The sequence below is a fragment of the Callionymus lyra genome, chromosome 9, assembly GCF_982586985.1.
Source record: "Callionymus lyra chromosome 9, fCalLyr1.hap1.1, whole genome shotgun sequence".
Taxonomy (NCBI): Eukaryota; Metazoa; Chordata; class Actinopteri; order Syngnathiformes; family Callionymidae; genus Callionymus; species Callionymus lyra.
In genome coordinates, this window is record NC_141826.1 from 3672152 (window position 1) to 3694476 (window position 22325).

General features: G+C 36.7%; 1 protein-coding gene across 2 annotated transcripts in view; it reads right to left on the reverse strand.

Annotated features, from left to right (window-relative positions):
- Positions 1–22325, reverse strand: part of aff2 (ALF transcription elongation factor 2) — a 97668-nt gene that overhangs the window by 58664 nt on the left and 16679 nt on the right. For both annotated transcript variants that reach the window (XM_087798951.1, XM_087798950.1), the window contains exons 2-4: positions 7513–7633; positions 2481–3087; positions 712–1121 (exon numbers count right to left, since the gene is read on the reverse strand). In XM_087798951.1, the coding sequence (XP_087655077.1) occupies positions 712–1121; positions 2481–3087; positions 7513–7633 (1138 nt within the window). The remainder of the gene's footprint in view (positions 1–711; positions 1122–2480; positions 3088–7512; positions 7634–22325) is intronic.

Sequence of the window (22325 nt, forward strand, 5' to 3'; positions counted from 1 at the left end):
GGACAATTATTCAAAGCAGCTTTTTTCATTTAGCTTCTAAATCTACTCACAGTATAGAGGAGGAAAAGACTACATTTATCTGAGGATATATTTATGCACGATGTGTTGCTTATTTCCATCACATGACATGTATCTGACACTATACTACAACTATCTTGCAGGAGTCCGGGTCACCTTGACACTGAGACAACAAAAGTGTTAATATAATTATTAGATACACATATTTATATATTTACAATATGTTGATAGTTGGATACATATATATGTGAACAGATTTAAATACATGTTTATTATACCAGTTTTTATTATTGATCTAAAAACTAAAAAAAGATGAATAAGATCTGAATTTCTTGTAGACAATAAGAAATCTAAGTAATCTGCCAATAGTGTATGAAAATAACTATCTTTTGCTTTTTTGTATTAAGATGGATAGATAGATAGATACTTTATTCATCTCCTTAGAGAAATTCACGAGTTAATTAAGTCAATAGTATTGTTTTTAAAAACATAAAAAGCTAAGGATTTGTAACCCATTGGCAGAACAAACTTGACAGGTGTATTTAGCTTATTATTAAGTAAAATAAGAGTTTTTTTGTCTTTTAATAAGCTAAACATTTGGTTCGATTTCAGTGAACATCATCCTCATCATGACCCTCAAATCCCCACAAAAGCATGAAGCATCATCTGTTGCTATGATCAAACATGTCTTACCTCATCGGCATGGCTCAGACTCAGCTTTGGCAGTTTATTCTTTCCATTGTTCCCACCATAGGTTTGACCATTACTGAGGCCTTCAGTGACCACCAGGGGAGGCTTTAACTTGGGCGAGTCACTGGGTGCCTGATCTTGACCATCCATTGGTCGCACATATGCTGTGGGCTTTTGCTGCAGGGAGATCTGTTTGCCAGGAAGGCTCCCTGGCGGGAAGCTGGCCATCCCAGAGTTGGGTGTTGTAAGCCCTGGCGTAGGTGTCAGAACAGACGTGGAAGCCAGTGGAGAGGTGGGCACGTGGATGCTTGCTTCATTTTCAAATGGAGAGGATTTCGAATGGCCGTTTTCTGCGCAAGTGGAAGACTTGTAATGTAAAATGTCCACTGAAGAAGTCCGGAAATTGCCTCCATCTGGATCAAGAAAAAGAAAAGCCAAAACAATAGAAGAAAAATTGACCACAAAAACAACATAATTAACAATAAAGAAATCACCAATAACAAATGCATAAATGTATCACATATTAAGGGTTTTATTGTTGGCCTCTTAAAGCATGTATTTTAACTGTTTATTGCTTTGATTGCTTAAGCGCTTTGTGACTCTGGTCTGCGAAAAACACTCTACAAATAACTCACTACTTACTTACTTTTTGTTCATGAAAGAAAAATGGGCAGAATGCAAGTATTGTATGAAAACCACAGATACATGGAAACTGATGTCAGCTGACAAGATAATGCATTAAATGAAGAAAAGAAAACAATTAAAAAAGGGCAATTTTGACAACGTTAATTATAGTGCTTTGTCTTTTTCTACTGTACCCCTGGGTAAGATAGGGAAAGGACAACTTAAAACAGAAGAACGAAACACTTCTCTAATACACACCACTGGAACAACTGTGGGAAGTGTATTATTCAAGATTTACATCAGATTTTTCTACACAAAATAATGTGACAGAGAAAAAGATTTTGAACGTTAAATGTTGGTCACTCTGGACTGCCCAGTGGCTTTGTAAAAGGTATTGTTTGATTAAATATGGAAGTAAATGTGTCTCATCTGACTTCAATTTCTTTCTAACACTTAATTTTACAGCAAATTCCAAGCACTTTTGTTTTTATGCCATATATTTACTATTAAATGAATGAATACATTTGGTGTAAAATGTTAAATGTAAAAGAAATAAATGTAAAATATACAAAAATGAATTTAGTGTGAATAAATTCCATGTAAGAAATTGGCGGTAAACTAAATTCCGTGTTAACATACGCCCCAACAAAAGTAAAGCAACTGATGCCTGACGTTATGCAGCGACATCACGCCAACATCACAGGAATAAGCCCGGGCAACTAACAAGTGTGACGCTGCTTCGATTAGTCTGTTTACTTTATTTGCGTTCGTAACATTGAATATTAAATATTACTCGACACATCACACATTTTTTTAAACTACTTTTTCTAACATTGATTTTAAAATGTATTGATTTGTTTACACTTATTTCGTTTTTTTTACTTTGATTTTTTTCATGCATTTGATAAAAAACAACAGCGCTCAAAATGTAAGTGCTTAATAATTCAGTGATCGAAAATTATATTTAAAGTCTGATGACTAACATTTACGTCCATAATTTAAATTTAATAAAAAAAATAATTAAAAAAAATCTCAGACTTTTCCAAAGTAGACTGGTATTGGGTCAATGGATAAGTGTAAATTACAAAAACATATAGTTTATTTGGAATAATAAAATAAAATAAAAAACCTTATGATCCCTGACTTACCCGAAAGAGGCAAGATTTTGGAGGGCTGAGAGGACCTCCTTCTTCCAGACGATGTGGAAGAAGAGGAAGAGTACGAGGAGGAAGAGGACGGACTTGAGTCGCCTTTGAGACCGAGTTCATCTTTCAAGGAGCTGAAAAGTTCTTCTTGCCTTTGCTGTTCTTCAAACAAACACACTTTCCCTCGTCCACTAGCTGCATGACCTTGGCCCGGATTCGATCCGACGACAAGGTCAGATCCCTGGACATTTGGAGCATGGCCTCCCCTTAGCCACTCCGACGAACCCCGAGACCTTTTGGAATTCTGATGCAGTAGTGATGTAGCACTTGACACTGGCGGCTGCATGGACGTTGACGTTGAATTTCCTGATTGCTTGTCCGTGGCCAACTCTGTTTCTCCTCTCAGGGCCTCAGTTAAACTTTGGGAATCTAAGACAGACTTCTCTGGAGCTGATATGATTGGTGTCTGCGTGTTGACATTCCCGCTGCTGCCTTTAGGGATTCCTACCAAGTGGCTCTGGTTTGATTGGCTTGTTAAAAGGTCCTTCATCTCCTCGTAGGAACCCAAAGTGTTCTGGACACGACTGGCCAGTGCATCGCCTTTATTTGTCTGCGAGAGAAAAAAAAATCAAGAAAAAAGAAAACGGCAAGTAATTTTTTTTTATCTTTCATCACTTGAAAATAAATGTTTTTGAAGTATGAAGAAGAGAAATGAAAAGCCGAACTACCAATCAAGCCTTGAGATGATCATTTAACGACATATTGAAGAGGTTCTCATCCAGAATGGACTGGTGGAATTAATATGAAACAATCATTATTAGTCTGCCCTCAGATTCTCGCAGCTATCATCACTCTGAGAAAAGTTCATCTCCCACTGATCAACGACTGCAGAACACCTTCACCTGAGCTGTTGAGAGAATAAGATGATCCTCAGAATAGCTCAAGAGTGGCCCTTTGTAAGATTCCCGACTGATCAAATGACATTAGAGGACAAAAGTCAATCAGCTGTCAGTGCTGGAGTGTTATATTTAGCTTTTCTAAAACTGTGATCAAAAGTGAAGGCTTCTCTGTGTCCTTTGACATTACTCCGCAACCTTGTGCCACCAAAATTAATCATGCGGCAAGAGTGAATTATGCAAGAAGACCTACAGCCATAATTCAGCGGTGACACTTCATTACAAACTTCAGACGGATGATGAACACTGGGAACTGGAGCCGCATCTCAAATCTGTTCCTGTCCTTTTGTTGAACTTTTCTTTTTTTCTTCCAAAGACATGATCATTAAAATCTAGCGTGGCTCTCTGTGCTTCGCTGATTGGTCTCATTGTTCAATACAATATGAAAAAGCAGCTCTTTTTTTCTTTTGCATTTAAAAGTGGGTGACGGGATACTGAGAGTTGAGTTGTATGATGTGAGATGTAGTTGCTTTATGAAGCCACATTCAGTATGGCTTTGATCTGATAGTGACACAGAAGCTGATAGGACAAGAATTTGGCAATTTCCTCCTGCATTGTGTTCAAAGTCTCTTGTTGTCCGATGCCAATGATTCATTAGGATTTAGTTTCCGATTCCAATGATTCATTGTTTAAGGGTTTATGTTAGTATTGTTCGTCAAATGATAACTATATGAAATGGGGTCAACATTCCTAATTACAATATATGATTGACACTAGAAATAACTGTCCCAGCTGAGCCTCTCTACTTTCAGAAAATCAGCGATGGAGATTACTAGAAACACCAGCTCTAATCGTAAACTTGTAACTACTGTAGTGATGTGCTGATGAAGCTTCAAGAAGCAGTGTCATGTTGTTTCGAGGTCAGTAGGTGGCACCATCCGTTTAAAAATGACCATCACTACACTTCCGTAACAACATTTTTGTTCAAATGCGTTTTAGCGACAAAAAATGATTCCTAAGATTTCAATGTATCAGTGTCCGGTGATCACAAGGTTGATTTTCAGTGTCTCCTTATCTTTACCAATGATGTTGACATATATCATTTTCCCTTTTCAATAGAAGCATGTACAAAACTGAGCAGCTATCACTCCACGGAGAAAGTGGTGAGCCAATGTTAGCGTTGAGAAAATGAACCATTTCTGCTTCATCTCCAGCTCATGAATAAAAGATTTTTGTGGCCAAAGACGAAGAGAAAACACTTTTATCTAGAAGGCAAATGGAAAACAAAGGAGAAGATGGGTACCTGCGTGTGAGTGCGTGTGTGTGTGGCTGCCTGTGGAAGTGTGTGTGTGTGTGTGTGTGTGTGTGTGTGTGTGTGTGTGTGTGTGTGTGTGTGTGTGTGTGTGTGTGTGTGTGTGTGTGTGTGTGCGTGTGTGTGTGTGTGTGTGTGTGTGTGTGTATTGATCACCTTAAATAGTTTCTAAAAGCACAACACTCTTTAACAGGATTATAGAGGATTAGTTTGCAGCCGACACAAGTGTAGGGTGAAAGGAGTCCCGGTAGTAGAGTCTCTAAAATAACAGTGAAAACTAGATTTTACACAATATACATGTCACCTGAAACCTCTGCAACAAAAGGTGTGTTCTTTATAGTCTCTACTGGGCGTGTGCATATCTCCCCACACTCTTGAAGACAATATGTTTATATATGTTTAATTATTAGCTCCTGGTAGCTCTCAAGCTAAATTGGTCTAACTGCATTTTTGTGTAAGAATCACCAGCCGAATATTGCGATATGATAATATGTATAGTGATTAATTACCAACAGTGACCTATGGCATCTGTTGAAATTATTCAGAAAATAAGAGTCATTTTAACAGTTTGTGTAGGGCTCTGGATATACGCCACACAATAATCTAATTTGAGTCATATGGTCGCGTTTCATTTTTAGTGTTGCCCTAAAAACAAAAAGAACTACAATGGTTGGTGCACTGTCAGAGCCCTGGACTGTCACTCTGTTGTGTGCAGAGAACAGCACTTGTGCACAAGATTCAATTATCCTTAATCCACGGTTCAGCTAACAGCACAAAATTCCACGCAAGTCGCTAATTTATAAACACAGGATCTTTGCAAATCAGCCCCGTGTGTATGAAACGTACTCCCTGCCAAACGCTGTGGAAACCTTGAGCCCCATGTGGCTCCGTGTCCTCTCCGTGCACACCAGCAGCTCTTAACACTTTCTGTCAGGATTTAAAGGCATTCCGTAGCAGTGTTGATATATTTGGCAGCCCCAGCGCCTGTGTTCAAGTGCCCGGCAGAGAAAAGGGGGAACATGTTGGGAGAATAGCGTGGACGTGATATGATGTTGGAACGATGCATACATATTTGCAGTACAGGCCAAAAAGTTTGGACACACCCTGTTATTCAATGTGTTTTCTTTATTTTCATGACTATTTAGAATGTAGGCATCAGAGCTATTACTTACTCAAAAAACAAATTTGAAATGACTGAAAAACACGTCTTATAGTCTAGTCCACATGTGTGTCAAAGTCAAGGCCGGCCCGCGGATGAATTATCTATGGCCCCCGGGATTATATTTGATTAGTATTAGAACCGGATCGCAGGCCGCTGCTGGTGTTTTTGTCCGTAGGGCAGTTGAAAAATGTTTCCAGTTTAAAATATTAAGAGAACCATAAAGAAATATTGGATTATTAATTTAATTATGAAATAATATAAGGAATCCGTGGACCGTTCTTTGCAATTAGAGTCAAACCAAAGACAATTAATGCAGCGCGAGCTGTTACCGCTGTAGCCAGAATTTAGCTAAACGGCAGTTCAAACTTAAATAGAACTTTGGGGGAAGGCAATAATTATCCAATTTAACTTATTAATGGTGCACACAGAACTGCAATCTCCCATGATGCATTCCTGCCCAATAGCGAAAGCTGATTGGTCGCTTTAAATATGTCAATGATATTTAAATCAACCACAACCAGTTGTTCTCTTATCCATGATCAGAAAAACAAATGAAAAAAATATTTTTGAACGTAATCAACTGACATGAATCACACACTGTTGTAAATTAATGAAGACGAGCTCCGGTGTCAATGATTATATTTTACATAGAGCCTTATTGACATGTATACATTTTTTTTTTTTAAATCATGGGCTTGTTTGAAACATCTTAAGATGAAGTTTAACAAGAGTAAAACTGAAAATCAGTTACTAAAAACGCTGAGTAAGGATGATGATGAAGATTGTCTGATCGTCTCTGTGCTTCATTATAATGTGAGGCTCATCTGCGCAATAAATGTGTTGAAATGTATGTTGTATGTTACATTGTGATGTTGTTTCCTAAGAACGTCTGAGACACTTGAAGCGATCAAATGCAAATCATTTTGTTCGTTGTATTATACAAACATATCTTATTCCTTACATACGTGTATTAATATTTTATCAATATCGTAGTGACCAAATGCAAATCCATATAGAATGTTATGGTTCAGACGATCAGATCAGATGATGGTAGTCATAACCATCACCTAGTTCATTGGTAGTTCATTAGTATCAACTGGCTTTTCTTCCTCGCTCAATCTTGTTCTTCAAAAACTATTCACAAATGACTCAGTATTCTCTGAAATTGTCCACAATTTTCTCTGCTTCACCCTTTACACTACTGGACATTGCAATCTTTATCACAATTATATTTATAATTTCTGTATATGTATAACAAAATTTGGATAATTTATTTGGCAAATAAAGAAGTCTTTGAAAAGTATCTCATACCCTTAACATAAATAAAGTAGTATATTCTTATTGTATTAAATAAAATATTTACAAAATATATTCATTAGTTTGCTTTCCTCCTCAATGGATTCATTTAAAAAAAAAAGGTATTGACAGAGGATGTACAATTGCACAATCTGTAGCTGATGCAAACACTTAGACCTTTTTTTAAGCATGTGTACCTTTCTTGACATACTGTATTTAGATCTCTGATGAGCTCAACATGACATTTACAAGATGCAGACTGAATGGTTTTAAACATTAGACCAACTAAATTCCGTTTAAATATCAAAGAGTTCATTCTACTGAAGATAACAAGAACAAATCATAAAAGCCTAAAATATTGCTGCTTACTTTATATGGCTCTCCAAAAAGGTTGAATCCTGTTGAGAAGAGATCTTCGTCCTGTTGCACCTCCTGGTTCCTCCTCTCCCACTCCCTCTTCTTCAGGATGCTGCGCTCTGACTCCAGATGACTGTACAAACACAAAGGGGGAAACTTTGTTGGTAACCTCGGCCACATGCAACACAAATTGGCAGCCACAGTAAAAGTCAAGAACAAGAGGTTTCCGTGCCTGCCAAGAGGATTGGCTGCAATCATTTTCCTGCAGGCGGAATTTAAATGGCAATCCTCGCCGGGTCATTGGCTGAATCTCAATCAAACATGTGACTTTCTATGAAGTTAAGATATGAGGAACTGCAGAGAAATCAATAGATACGAGTCATGTTTCCTGTGACTAGAGAACAAGTTACCGTAAACATGAGGAGACGAACATATCAATAAAGTTTGTTGCTCTAGTAAGACTGCTTCAATGGTTGATCAGAGCTGGCACTGTTAATGTGCGAGAGTTATGCATATAGCTGTGGACCAGTGAGCCAGGAGAAGGTCAGCCTGTTTTGGCACATCCACTGAATAGTGATTAGAAAGACACACTAATTAGAAATCAACACAAGTGGAGCTCCCACCCCCTCACTAAAACATTTATTCAATCAGCAGAGAAATGTTTAATCCATCAGGTGCCAATGAGAGCAGGAAGAGTATTACTTACAGGAATGAAAAAAGGTGCACATGTTGTTACATAGTGTATGGAAACTAATAAGGAAAATGTGTCTTTGGATATATGGAAGTAGATCAGTACTATTAATTTATATATATATATAATTAGATTTCATAATTAAAATATTAAGATTTTTTTTGCATAGAGTTTGATATTAAAATTCAAAATAATTCAAAATTAAATAATCTGAAATCCACATTTCTATCAATTCATAGCCTTTTATATAGTATGTAAAATAATAATAGTAAATCTATACCAGTATATATATATTGCCAACACTTTTACATTTAATTAAAAAGGCCATGCATAAAAAAATATTAATTTTGGAAAAAGCATTTCAAAATACCAATCTGTGTGTGTAAGAATTGTATTTTTTTATTTTATTAAATTATTTAAACCTTAAAACACCCCTTCAACTGTTGAAATATAAATGATTTATCAGTTGTTTGATGCTGTATCATAGGGGACGTACATCAACATTTTTACTTTTTTTTTTAAAGTATATTTTATGCCAAAGTCCAAGCGTCTGTTAGGTAAATTTGTTGCATAAATGAATAATTTTCTGATTTGATGATGACTGGAGCTTTTGCTATAAATTAATCAGTATCAAAAGCAGCTACATGCGGCTCCAGAGCCACATGTGGCCCCTTTATCCCATTGATCCGACATTAACTTGCCTTTTTGAATAAGAAATGTATTTTTTATGAATTGAGTTCCCCTGACATTTAAACGAAACCTGATTTTAATTTATTTAATTTATAAAGAAAATTATTAATTTCATTGTATCTGGGCAGTAGGATTAGGGTAACACTGTATTTAGCTTAGTAAAAATTGTAAGTGCCAATATTTGTTTTAATTTGTTTGAAAAAAAATAGTAAGTATTCTGTTTCTAATAATAGATTTTAAAGGTCAGCTAATGTAAAAACTCAACTGTCCTGACTTACTGATTCAAATGTTGAAGTCTTCCTCTCCATGATGCAGTCCCTCCTCATGACCATGTTTTTAACTTATTACTTCATACAGTTCTACCCTTTCTGAAATCTCGGTGAACAAGGGGTTACAAAAGCGGAGTCTATAATGACATCTTCACTCCTCCTCCAACCAGCTGTCAGCACGCCCTGCTTTGTTTATACAACAAGTTCCTTGACTGTGGAGACTTCTCGGATTGATGAGGCGTAATGACAAACTCTGATGCTAGACCAATCACAGCAGAGTGGGTTCCTAATCTGAAGCATGTTCTATCAGTGACTCATGATCAATACATGGAAAACTGTTCACTTGTTACCAAATTGTGACTGATTGACATGCACACAAACTCTCACATTAAAATTGAATTCTTCAACCTCAGGAAATTCCGATGATGATTATAAAAAAGACTGAACATGTCAGTTGAAAGAATTTGACACCCTGCACAAACAAATGTGAAATTCCACTGAAAAATGTGGAAGTCATTGTCTGGCATCGACACATCACATGACACAGGAAAAATATTAGCTCTGCTTATGTCTGCATGCTTGCTTTAGAATGAAATGATAAAGCACCTTTGACAGGGTAGAAAAACAAATGATTGGGAAGATGGATGGATCAGTGGGGATTAATAGAAGTACAGATATCTCCAGTGGGCAAACTGCGGATGCTGCTGCTGCTCAGTGAGAGAATGTAACAGCCATCTTTCCACTACTGTGTCTGTGTGACTGTGTGTGTGTGTGTGTGTGTGTCCTGAAGTAACGCTGATAGCCAGAGTAAGCTCTGGGAATTTAATCTCAGCAGAGCAATGCTGTGCTCCCCTGATAACTAAATGTAAACACACACATATTGGAACATTCACACACACCAGCAGTTTCAACTTCAATAGACATTTAGTCCCTGTGGCAAGACACTTGCCTCGCATCTACTGGTTACAGTAGTTATCGCTTTTTTATCAAATACTACCTCCTAGAATGGCCTCATTTCACACGACTTTATAAAAGAAACCTGCATCAAATCGAATGCATGAAAGTACTGTTGCAGCCATATAGTGATTCAAGTATTCGACTGAAAATTTGATTGATTAGTCAGTAAAACATATTTTTATTAAGTTAATGAGAAAACCCCAAATACAACTTAAAATAAAAGGTTTTTGGTTAAATTAAGCATTGAACAGAAAACTAAAGTTGAGTTGGGAATTTCTTTGTACGTTTTCTGGTTATTTATTTAATTGATTTAATATTTAAATTATAAGTGCTTCATGTCTGCCTATTATTTAAAAGTGTAATTATGACAGAAGCAAAGGGAAATGGAATTAAATTTGCTTTTATATCAAGTCACATTTCATCCTTTTTTTTCAAATCTGTCAGATCGCTTCTTGGTGTAACATGGAGTAGTTTTTATAAAAAGTGTTCAAGTATCACTCTAAGATTAAAAACATCTCATAGAACCATATATTTTTTTAAATAATATGTTTATATTTGGCAAGGTTTAGGTGTATTTCCAATGACTTTCATCGACTGAAATCCTTGAAAGCATCAGCTTTTTATTCATTCAGTGGCCAGGACGTGGTCGGGCGGTATGCCCAGTCAGTAACCCGAGGGAATGCGTTTCAGGTGTTTTAAGTCTATTTCCTGATAATAATTTGCTACTCTGACAATATGGATGATAAAAACAAAGCATTTAAACCTGTTTGTTAAGCTCCCCTTTTCAAAAGAGTCTTTGTCCTGACCAGATGCTTGATGGCTTTTTCAATGGAACACACTTTTGTCATCCATCACACCCCAGCAGTTTTATTTTCTATGTCGGGAAACCATTACCAAACCATCTGCTGCAGTCTTCTTGAAACATTCAGCTCCTCTGATACAGACTTCCACCTGAGGTACTGCACCACGACACAGAAGCAAGCAGACACAGAAATCAGCGTTATCTCTGACCAAATTAAACTGACCAGTGAGAATAAACATGTTGCACTTTTTGCAACATTTAATCAAAGTCTTCAAAGTGAATCCAGTGATGCTTTCATCTTCAGAGTTTTCACTGCTTCGTTGCAAAACAACTGGAGCTTGACTTTGAGGATTCGTGCTGCGTGCGGCAGGTCTGATGGGAAAAACTGTCATAGCCGTTCTGGCCAAATGTGAAGATTTATATTTACTCATTTGACGCTCTCAAGGCATTTGAGGGCAACTTTAAAAACACATTCTTCCATTTTAAAACAAGATCCCAGTGGTGGTAGAGATATGTTCTCGTAATGTTTGTTTGACATTTAAAAACTTTATTTTCTCCATCGATTTGAGCAAGAGGTCTAGTCAGTCGTGTTAAAGTACTTGGCAAGTATTTGCTCAGAGGTCATTGTCAGGGTCACTGTCTCAGCCAGTTTGAAAGTACATTCTGCACAATGGTTATAAATCAAAGAACAGATCCTGGCTGTAAAATACATTTCTTCTGGCAGGAGTCTGTCTTTGAGAGGGTGTCAGGTACTGTAGCATTGATTCACACTGAGAATGAAATATCTTTGTGGACTAGTGCGACTGAACTGTTGTATCGATGTGATTCAGACCTTGGACTGTGGCTCATTGCTCTGATGGAAGAGTGGAACTTTTGACACTAGCTTGAAAGTATTTTTTTCTTCATGTGTGCCTGAGCAAGAACATATCTCCAGATGACGTGTTTGTTAGTGAAGGTCTGAAGCTTCATGAAGCAGTGTCATTATTTTCAGAGTCCACTAGATCTCTGCACTAATTTCCTTTGTTTTGAACAACTGTTCTAATGAAACATCACATAATTATTAAACTGATGGCGCCACCTACTGACCTCTAAACAACATGACACTGATTCATAAAACTTTATCACCTCATCACTAGTGTTTGTATGAATTGGTGACTCTTTTGGAATCGCTTTGGTCACTGAGAAAGCAAAAAAATAAATCTATACATGTACACGTCATTTACCATAACTACACTGAAAACATAAAACATTGGAAAAGGTTGTTGTTTTTTTCAAATTCATTATAGTTTTATTTTTGCAAATAATTGCATTAGGTTAGTTGAGTGTAAAAATAATAGTGAAAATGATATCCTAATAAATTTTACGACACTTACCTAATCCAATTATTTGCAAAACTTACTAATTTAATTAAACCCAACTTTTTAGGAATTTTAATTTTCAGCTGAGGTTGCTACACTGAAAAATAAAATAAAAAGTTAGGTTGAATAAAATTCATTATAGTCAGTTTTTGCACATAATTGTATTATGATAGTTCAGTGCAATACACTTGAAATCATGATACAGTGACTTCTTTTAAAAGCCACTAGAGTTTGAAAATGATCTTATTGAATTTGTAGATCAGAGCCAAAGATAATGAAGCAGAGAAATTAAAAGACTTCATGAGCAGTGTTGGGATCACTGTAAAGCATTACCTTTGCGGTAACAAGTGCTGCAACTCATTACAAATCTGTAAAGTGGTGGATGTGATGCTGACCATCCGTCCTCCAGGTTATATACCTATCCATCAGATGCCAGTCAACTCAGTTAGCTCACTTGGCAAAGCAGCGGACACTCAATCAATTCGATCTACATCCATTGTAATTCCTGTGTATTGACAGGTGCAGGAACCGCTTGTGTTCACATCTGCTGCTGTTACGTTTATTAGCCGTGTTTACTCAAACCAATATGCTCCATGCTCAGTTTAAGTTACGTTGCTTAGTAAGACATGTTTAATTAGTTATTGTGAGTAAAGAAACATTTATTAAACCTGTTTATTTGTACAAGACTTAAGTCGTATGATAATTATGTGACGTAGATCTGATGTTGAGTTGCTTGATTTGTTTTATTCTTATTATTCTTGTTAGTCTTAACAACATCATCATTATTGTACTTCAATACTCACTGCTTAAAATAATGACTCACATTCTCTGACCGGAACACTGAAGCAGTCAATGTCCATGACAACCATTACAATCTGTGTAAAATCCTAATTAGTCCTTGTTTTAGATGGATTCTATTTGTTTATTTATTGCCTTTTTTCTCATGTTTTACTCACAGCATCCAACATAACACGGTCCCATGCAGTTACTTTTCTCTGTCTCTGTCTCTGTCCCTTGTAACTAGTTACTTTTGCAAGAACTGTGCAAGAACTAAATTAAAGTAACAACACAAGCACTGTACTATGATTCCTCAGAAGCTGTTTCAAGACGCTTCATCAATCCATCACTAATAAATATACGGTATATTTTTATAATTATTATAATTCATATAAATGAAGAATATCTAAAGCCTAAAGGCAAAACTGTTTATGGTTATTCCAACAGCTAAAGACTTACAGTAAGTGGGTATAAAAGGGTAAAAAAGGCTGCTGACACCCCTTGATCACTTGACCATTTCACAATGGGACTCCACTTAACCCTTGAGCCCTTTAAGGCAGAGCACCCGCCTGTGTACAACTGCTCAAGTGGTCCATTCAGCATTCAGCCGCTCTGGAGAGGCTGCAAACGTCATCAGTTCACTCATTCACGTTATTCTTGTGAAATCAGTTCCGTTAGTTCAGTTTTCACATTGTCTTTGCTGTTTATCTTCTGTTTATCAGAATAAAATGACTGATATTAAACCCAAAAAACAGACAAACTTACTGTAAGCATAAAGAGAAAGATTTGTGGAGGTTCAAATGTTTAACAAAGCCTTTGAGATCAGCATTCCTCTCATGCCTGGATGAAAAACCATAAATGATTCTTAAAATTGATATTTTTTATCTCTCTGGAAATATTATAATCTGTGAGTATTCAGGCTTTTAAACTGCCCCAATAATTTGTAATTAAGCTTTCCCAAAACTCATTAAGATTAAGGTTTTAATCTCAGAAGAGGTGAGAGTAGTCGTCATATTTGTTATTCACATTTGTATATTATTATTAGAAAAATAAAGAGAAGTCTAGTGTGGCCTCAATAACTGTATTCTTCATTCATCATCTGACACGTCTATTGTCGAGCAGCAGCACCGAGGAAAGCCGGAAAAAAAAACAACGTGTGAGCCCTTATAACGGCCCGTCAAGTACCCAGGTGTGAAGAGATGCCATTTAGCCAATCAAGATAATAACATGTATATTCCGGGATGAATAACAGTCTCCTCAAATAGTCTAATAAGAGCGCCGAACAGGTGAGCAATGAAAAGTGATTCATTAAACCTCTACTTAGTCTATTAAACAGCCAGTCTGATGAGGAAGAACCTCTGAGCATGTTTGAAGTGTGTCAGGAGATCTGACGAGGAGACGCTGGTGGGGTTCGTGGTGAGAGGGGGGTTGAGAGCGACCGAGAGAAGTGAGTGCGATAATGAGGGGGGGCGCGTCTGTGTATGTTGAGGGGGGGGCCGAGGAGGGGGTTCAGCTGTCAGACGGCAGACAAAAGCTTTGTTAGAACTGTCAGTTCAGTGAGACGTTCAGTGTGTGCGTGAGCCCGGCGTGTTACCATGTGTGTGTTTATTCAGACATCACAGCGAACCTCAGCAGAAGGGACAGCGGAGAAGATCAACACCACTCGATATCAAGAAAGATTATTTATGCTCATGCTTTGGACCACCATTGAAGCATCCAACCAAAGTGCAGTCCTCACCTAATTCATTGATGCTGATGCTCTCATTCATTCATTATCAGTGGCTTATCTATGTTGTCCAGGAAAAAAGGGTGTTCTGCCAATGCCAACTGTCACACTGGACAAGTGGCCAACCCATCCAGAAACACACTCACTAACACACACACACACACGTGCAAATGATATCCACCAATCACTAGCCATTGTTCTGAAAGTGTCTCGATTTTAGTCTCTTGTCTCGTTGGGTCTGGTCGCGGGTGGAACATCTTCAACATGGAGACTTTCCTCTCCTCAACTACATCATCCAGCTCTTCCTTTTAGTTTTTTTTTTATAATTAAAAATACATCAACACAAATAGATTGTAAATGAAGAACTACTTTACGCAGGTCTAAACTCCACTTTATTTATAGAGCACTTACAGAAAGTGCTTTACAACAACATAAAAGAGTGTTCCTCATATAAAGTGCGTGACAAAAATATAGGAGCACGCATTTTTAGGGGGTCAATTATTTTTTGAGTAGCTAAAGTTTTTGTTGTTGCATTCTACAACATGTTTTGCTCTAAAAGAAAGTGTGGTTTAAAAGATATCAACATTTTAGGGCCTAAAGCATACATTCGGAAAAAAAATTTTTTTTACGTTTAGGCACTCATGCGATCGTCAGACTTTTTCTGTAACATACTGACCCCCCCCGGCCCCTAAGAGAAGGGAAAGTTATGTGGCCCTTACGGAGACCCCTGACATAAAACAGAAGACCAAAATAAATCAGTGAAAAAAATTATAATAATATGATAAAATAAAAATATTCAAATAAAAGGCCGCAAGCAGCAGCAAAGTCTTATACTGAGTGTAGTAACAGTAGTGATGAGCTGATGAAGCTTCATGAAACAGTGTTATGTTGTTTAGAGGTCAGTGGGTGGCGTTATCAGTTTAAAAATGATGGGATGTTTCATTAGAACAGTTGTTCAAAACAAAGAAAAATAGTGCAGAGACCGCCATCTAGTGGACTCAGAAAATAATGACACTGCTTCATGAAGCTTCATCAGACCATCACCAGATCAGAATAAAAGTTGGCTTTAAGGTGACTTGTAAAAATTATGTAAAAAGTCTGGTCCAACACTAGTGATGGTCTGATGAAGCTTTGTGAAGCCGTGTCTTTTTGTTTCCAACTGTTCTAATCAAACGTCACATCATTTTTAAACTGATGGCGCCACCTACTGACTTCTAAACAACATGACACTGATCCATGAAGTTTCATTAACCCATCTTTATCTTACACATCTACAAGTGATGGTTTGATTATGCCTCATGATACATCTGATGGTGTATCATGATACAGTTTGAAATTCCACTAGACGGCACACTCCATTTGAAAAGTGTGCCAGGTTCCATTGAAATCAGAGCCAAATGTTATAAAGTAGAGAGTGCCATATAGTGCCCATTTAAAATGGAGAAACCGGGCAATGATACATCATCAGCTGTTTCATGACACCTCATCAACCCATAACTTACATCTACCAACGAAATATTATGACCACCTGTCTCTTGCCTCTCTAAATAACACTGCTATACCCAGAGTCAGCAATAACACGTACATATTTTTCGCATCTTTGAATCATGCTAAATAAAGAAGCCATGCCTGCAGAGGCTTGGTAAATCAGATGGTGGGTGGTACATTTATATTTATTTATGTTTTCTTCTCCCTGAACACGACAATTGCCATAATACCGTCTATTTATTACAGCAAACGTTCTAACTGGGACACATTTGGCTGCTTTGTCTCTCTCTCTCTCGAAAAGTTTAATGTGAAAATATATTTCAAAATATATTTATATATTTCCTTTAAAGATTCTTGTTACAGGTTTACACAACTAAAGCAAGGTGTTATTGTATCTGAGTGATGATTTATTTGTGTGGTCCACTGATTGAATGGCTTGATGGAAAATCATGGATGGAAAAACTGAAATAATAGTAATCTTTGTTTCCCAGTTGGAATCCTTGGATTTTTTTTTTTTTTTTTGGGGGGGGGGGGGTTCATCTTGATCCTCAGTGACCTGTACCTCTGTCAGAACAGGGCTGTGAAGTATGTGTGAGAACTCACAGCTTGAGCGTGAAGAAGAATTCTGTTTCTTCAAAAATAAAACATTGTTTTCATTTGATTCGATTGTTAGAGGGAATTAAACCTGACCCTCCATGTGTTTGTTCTAATATAGCACTTAAGTAAGGTGATGTTCACAGATCCTTCATCTGTCCCCTTTTTTTTCTCACCATTTGTTCTGTTTAATTTAGAAAATCTCTAAAATGTTTATTTTCTGTAAAATAGCATTGTTTTGTGAAAATGCAAATTAGAAGTAGAACAATAAAATGTATAACTCCAAGTAACACATGCAAATAAAAACTAAAGGATTTCCGACATGTGGTGATTGCCATTTTCATTAATTCATATAGTTATAGCTAATAATTAAAAGTGTCATAGAATCTGAAAACGTTGTCTTTCCAAAAACACAGCTGATTAAATTGTTTTGTTCCGTATATTATTCTAGAAAAAAAATAGACGAAATGCCTCATAAGTGAAGAATTTCATCAGACTCTCGTGGCTTTCCACTGCTGACACCTACAACTGTGTAATGCATTCATGATAAGAAACTATTAAGTTATAAAAATGATGTCAAAATGTGTGTGATTTGTTAACAAAGCTCAGTCACACCTTCAAAAGAGGAAGCGGCACAAAGGAGGATTGTATGGAACGTACAGTCCTGTCGAGGACCACGGACAGCTCCATTAGAACCGGAACAAGCTGGTTATTTATCCTTTTACTGGGATAGTCGAGGATAAGATAACGGTACTTTAATGAAGTAATGATGCATGTTAGCATTATACTGATTCTGATAAGCTGGGACCGGGTTTTCTTTTATCCTATAAAGTTCTATTTAAACTAAAACATTTCTTAAGATAACTTTGTTATGATTGGACACATTCAATATAATATTATTGAATTGATAAACAGTGTTGAGGATTCCTCCATCTGCAAAACTCTCATGACATTAGAAGTCAGAGTCAACGTAAATCTGACGTCTCCTTCCATATCATATGCTTCATATCTCATCAGCTGTTTCTTGTTGTTGTCGCTCCGCTATAATCTCGGCTTTAATAATCAACCCGGAGCTCAGGGAAATAGAATGTGTCACTCAGGCTAAATTTGCACCAAATGTACAGGTAGTGTAGCAAGGCTAGCGAAAAAAGGTGGAGGTTAAAATGATAGTTTATTTAGAATTATTTAGATTTCACTCATTTTCTACTCACCCTCATGTCGACTAAGGGGTGGGATTATTATTATTAGTAGTAGTAATCCATGTATTTTTAGAATTATCGCCAAAATGTACATCCATATATGAGGGTCGTGAACAGCGCTAACTTTCCTTTTTGCTTCTCATCCAAAAAGATACTAAAAAAAACATCCACATACATCCAGTGCAGACAGTAGACACTAGGAGCTCGTACAAGATTTACCAGAAATGTTTCCTGCCTGCGCAGAAATTTAGCCTTTTAGCTTTAAACTTGAAGTTTTTTTTTTTTTAATTAAAAAAAATAAAATAACGTAGAAGCTTCAAAAAAAGATGGACGTTACAGTCAAGCAGTATAGTTGTATTAGGATGTTTTTAGATGTGTCTTTTTGGACGATGAAAAGTGGGCTCTGGTCGCCACCATCATACGGACATACACTTCTGCCTGTAATTCTGAAAAGGAACACATTTCTCTGAAAATAATCCCAACCCGTAGTCAACATGAAGGTGAGTAGAAATTCAGTGAAATGACAAAAAATCCAATATAAATTTATAGGAATTATGTTCAAATGATATATACATAAATACAACTTTTTTAAAATACTGGTGGCAACTTAAATAACAAGTAATCAGTTCCTCTGTTAAACAATATCAATAAAATTAAGTACAAAATATTTTTATTTCATCTATTTGTAGATGAAAAACACAATTAAAATTGATTAAAACAAAATGCTATTAATGGTTATTGACCTAAATTAAACCACAGTAACCCTCATTAGAAATGTAACAACACAAGGATAGAACAGCTGTTGTAACACAAACCTTGATGAATAATTACCATTAATAAGACTCACATATGAATAAAAGAAAACATGTTTTTCAAGTCAAGATGTCTGAACAGAACGCCAACAGTGGACCTTTTGCTTTAGAGGAACTGACTTCACAGACGTTCAGGTTTAAGAGCTCTCTCTTGACCACTTCAACAGTTGCCCTGTGAGAACTACCATCTCCACTCGAGTGTCCACTCCACAAACACAAACACGCTGAGGTTTGTGTGGGTCATCTAGAATACAAACTTAGAAAGTGTAGACACCACAAAAGCAACTGCTCTAACCGCTCCACTTTGAAATGAAAACAAACGATTCCTTGATGAGTCTGATCACCAATATAGACTTTTTCATTTGACTTTCGGCCGATAACGAGGGTTAAATCGCGAGAACACGTTCAATAGTCACCGCTCAGCTGATCAGCGACACATACACACACAGTTAATCTGCCGAGCATCAGCAGATGAGGAAGAATTAGCGCTTGGTAAATTAGTTAATTAGATAAGGAATGAAAACACTTAAAGACATCCGCGGGGATCAGAGCAACAGAGGCAGGGAATGATCAGATAACAGGTCAGAGAGAGAAGGACAAAAGATGGAGGGGCCGGGGGGCTGGTGACGTTAATGCTGGCCTCGGAACACTCGGAGCCAAGGTCCACACACACACACACACACACACACACACACAGTCACACACGCGAGCACGCACACACACAATCTCTCAAAAACACTCATTAAGAGGTGTTCATGCACTCACACTGCAATCTTGGCAAGCCGGTACATCAGCGCACAGCCCAGACACACACACACAAACACACACACACTACAGCGCACACACAGAGTAAGAAAAAACAAAGTCAGACAGGCAGTTCATCATGCGGGCAGGAGCAGACACAGAAAGATTATCCTTCTACTCCGGGAAACATGAATGTGCGTCTGCCTGAAATGACTCAGAGAGAGAAACATGAGTTTGAGAAAGCTGAATTTAGATGATTATGTGTGTATTGGTGCACACGTTCATACACCATGGCGACTTCTATCTCTGCTCTACTTCGGTTTAGCTATGGAAAATGAATGGTTATGGTTATGGTAAACAAGATTTAATCTCCAGAAAAACAAAGTGTTTTCAGTGGGCGGGACTTAATGTAAATATTTATTTTTGTACAAACAGACACATACTGATGAGTACAATAGAGGTCCAAGATCTATTTAAGATACACTTGCCCTTTAGTGTTTAGTAATTAAGGCAAAATAACTCTTCTGAAGTCATACTTTACCTTAGCCAGCAGACTAGCAAAATTAATAAAATAAAGACTGGATGAAACGATCTCTGCAGAGATAGAAGACCAGGACTCCCGTTGTTTTTGTGTTTTAAGAACATTTATTTTGGTGCCAGATTTATTAATTTTCTATTGTATTTTGCGACCAGTCCACGAAAAAATGAATTACTCATGCAAAAAATGAGCACCATATTGGGATCAGTGTAAACTGTGATGTAGCATCCCCGTTTTTAAAAGAGTGAGTGATGGTATTTTCATTATAAGGAATCACACTAGTGCCAAAGTGCATGAATGAATTAAAGCTAGATATATTCTGCATGATATTCCTGATCACACTCACTAATGACGTTTTCAATTTTAAATGAATGTGTGATTAGTGTGTGTGTGTGCGTATTTAAGTGTGTGTTTTTTACTTAATCAGGATAATAGGCTCTGTCATCTAGAACATGATTGCTTCACTAATGTGCAAAGAATCATTATCACACTCTTTATCTGTGACATTATTATGTCTGATGATGTCACACGCTTGTCCCTGCCATCTGAGGACGAGTGTCGCTGCCACAGTTAACACGACATTAACATACCCACGCTTCCTCTGCCACTCACAGTCACGGAATTATGTCACTCCGAAGGCAGAAATGAAACAAAAGCCATGTAATCCAAACACGTTCATCTGAGTAGTGCCTGCGTGCATGTTTGCATTTCATTATTACTTTTTATAATCTAAAATTATATCATATTTGGGGTTTTAATGGCAGAAGGACATTGCATGAAGTGGAGCTGCCTTGGAAAATACATGTTGACAAATCAACTGATTTAATAAATGTACATGTGGTTTGTCTGTCAATTTAGCTTTAATAAAGAAATATCATACACAAATAATTGTCAAAACAATATATTTGTGTTATTTTTTAACTACATAGAAGGCAGACTTTTCTTTACTTTTTTATTATATATAAAGGTACAAAAAAAAAGTTGCATTTCATAACAGTCAGCAAAGTCTCTGTCATTGTGCTGTACTATAAATCAGCAATACATTTTATTGGTGAATAATTTGTTTTCTCTTTTCTGTCTTAATTGGTTAAATTTCAATTGCTTGCACAATATTATTTTAACAATACTAATTAAGTAAGAAATTATTATTTGTCAGACCAGGGTCAACAATCTGAAGTAAAAATACTAATACTAATAATAACTTTGAGTGTCATGTGACTTCCAAAATTATTTTATTATATTGTTTAGTAAACGAATTAATGGGCAATTTGGCAACGAGTATTGCACAACAGTGCAGTTTTTCTTATCTGACACTGGGGGGAGTTAGAAACAATCTTTTCAATCTTACATATTGCTGCTTTTAAATGTAGATTTAGCTCCATTAGGCTTATTTACCCGACAGTATTGATGTTTATATTACTCATGTTCATTTGTGTAATTTGTTAAATTTAATTTATTCAAGTGATCAGTTTTTACAGTAACTCATGAAACTCATAAAGGCGCTCAAATGTTTATGTGACTACAAAAGACTTGAGGACAAATCTACTGATAACAAATCATCTAAGTAACCTGGACATTTTGTTGATCTGCGTAGACAATTTTTAGTTTGATTTCATTGTTGTAGGAAGACAATTTAACCAGAGGGGATATTAAAATAACTTAACTAACTAAATTGAAAAATAAAAAATAAAATAAAGTTAAAAAAAAGATGTCCAAAGAAGTGAATCCCTTTTTTAAATATAATGTAAAAAAAAATTGAAGCAATGGATGATTTTATGGTTGTCATCATTAGTCATGCTAGGTAAATGTTCAGTATTCTGCACATGTGATAATGAATCCACTGTTCTCTGGACATTTTTTAAATAAACATTAAACAAACAAGAGGAATAACTGTTTGTTCACAGGGAAGTCCCCTGCCAAATTAGATAAAACAACTTGGGTTCGCTTTAGGGAATTTGTCTCTTCTAATAGTGACTGAAATAGACAAGAGTGTCAGTTAAAAACCAATCAATATGATGCGAGAACATTTTTATTAGCTTGCTGCACTGATGCCTGTTCAACGTTTCCTGCTGTGACTGCTCGGATGACGCCTGCGTTGATATCTTTTATTTGACTTTGGGGATCGAAGCAAATTTGCTACCTGCCAGATAAGCAGATGTAATGGTTACGAGCTGCACTTG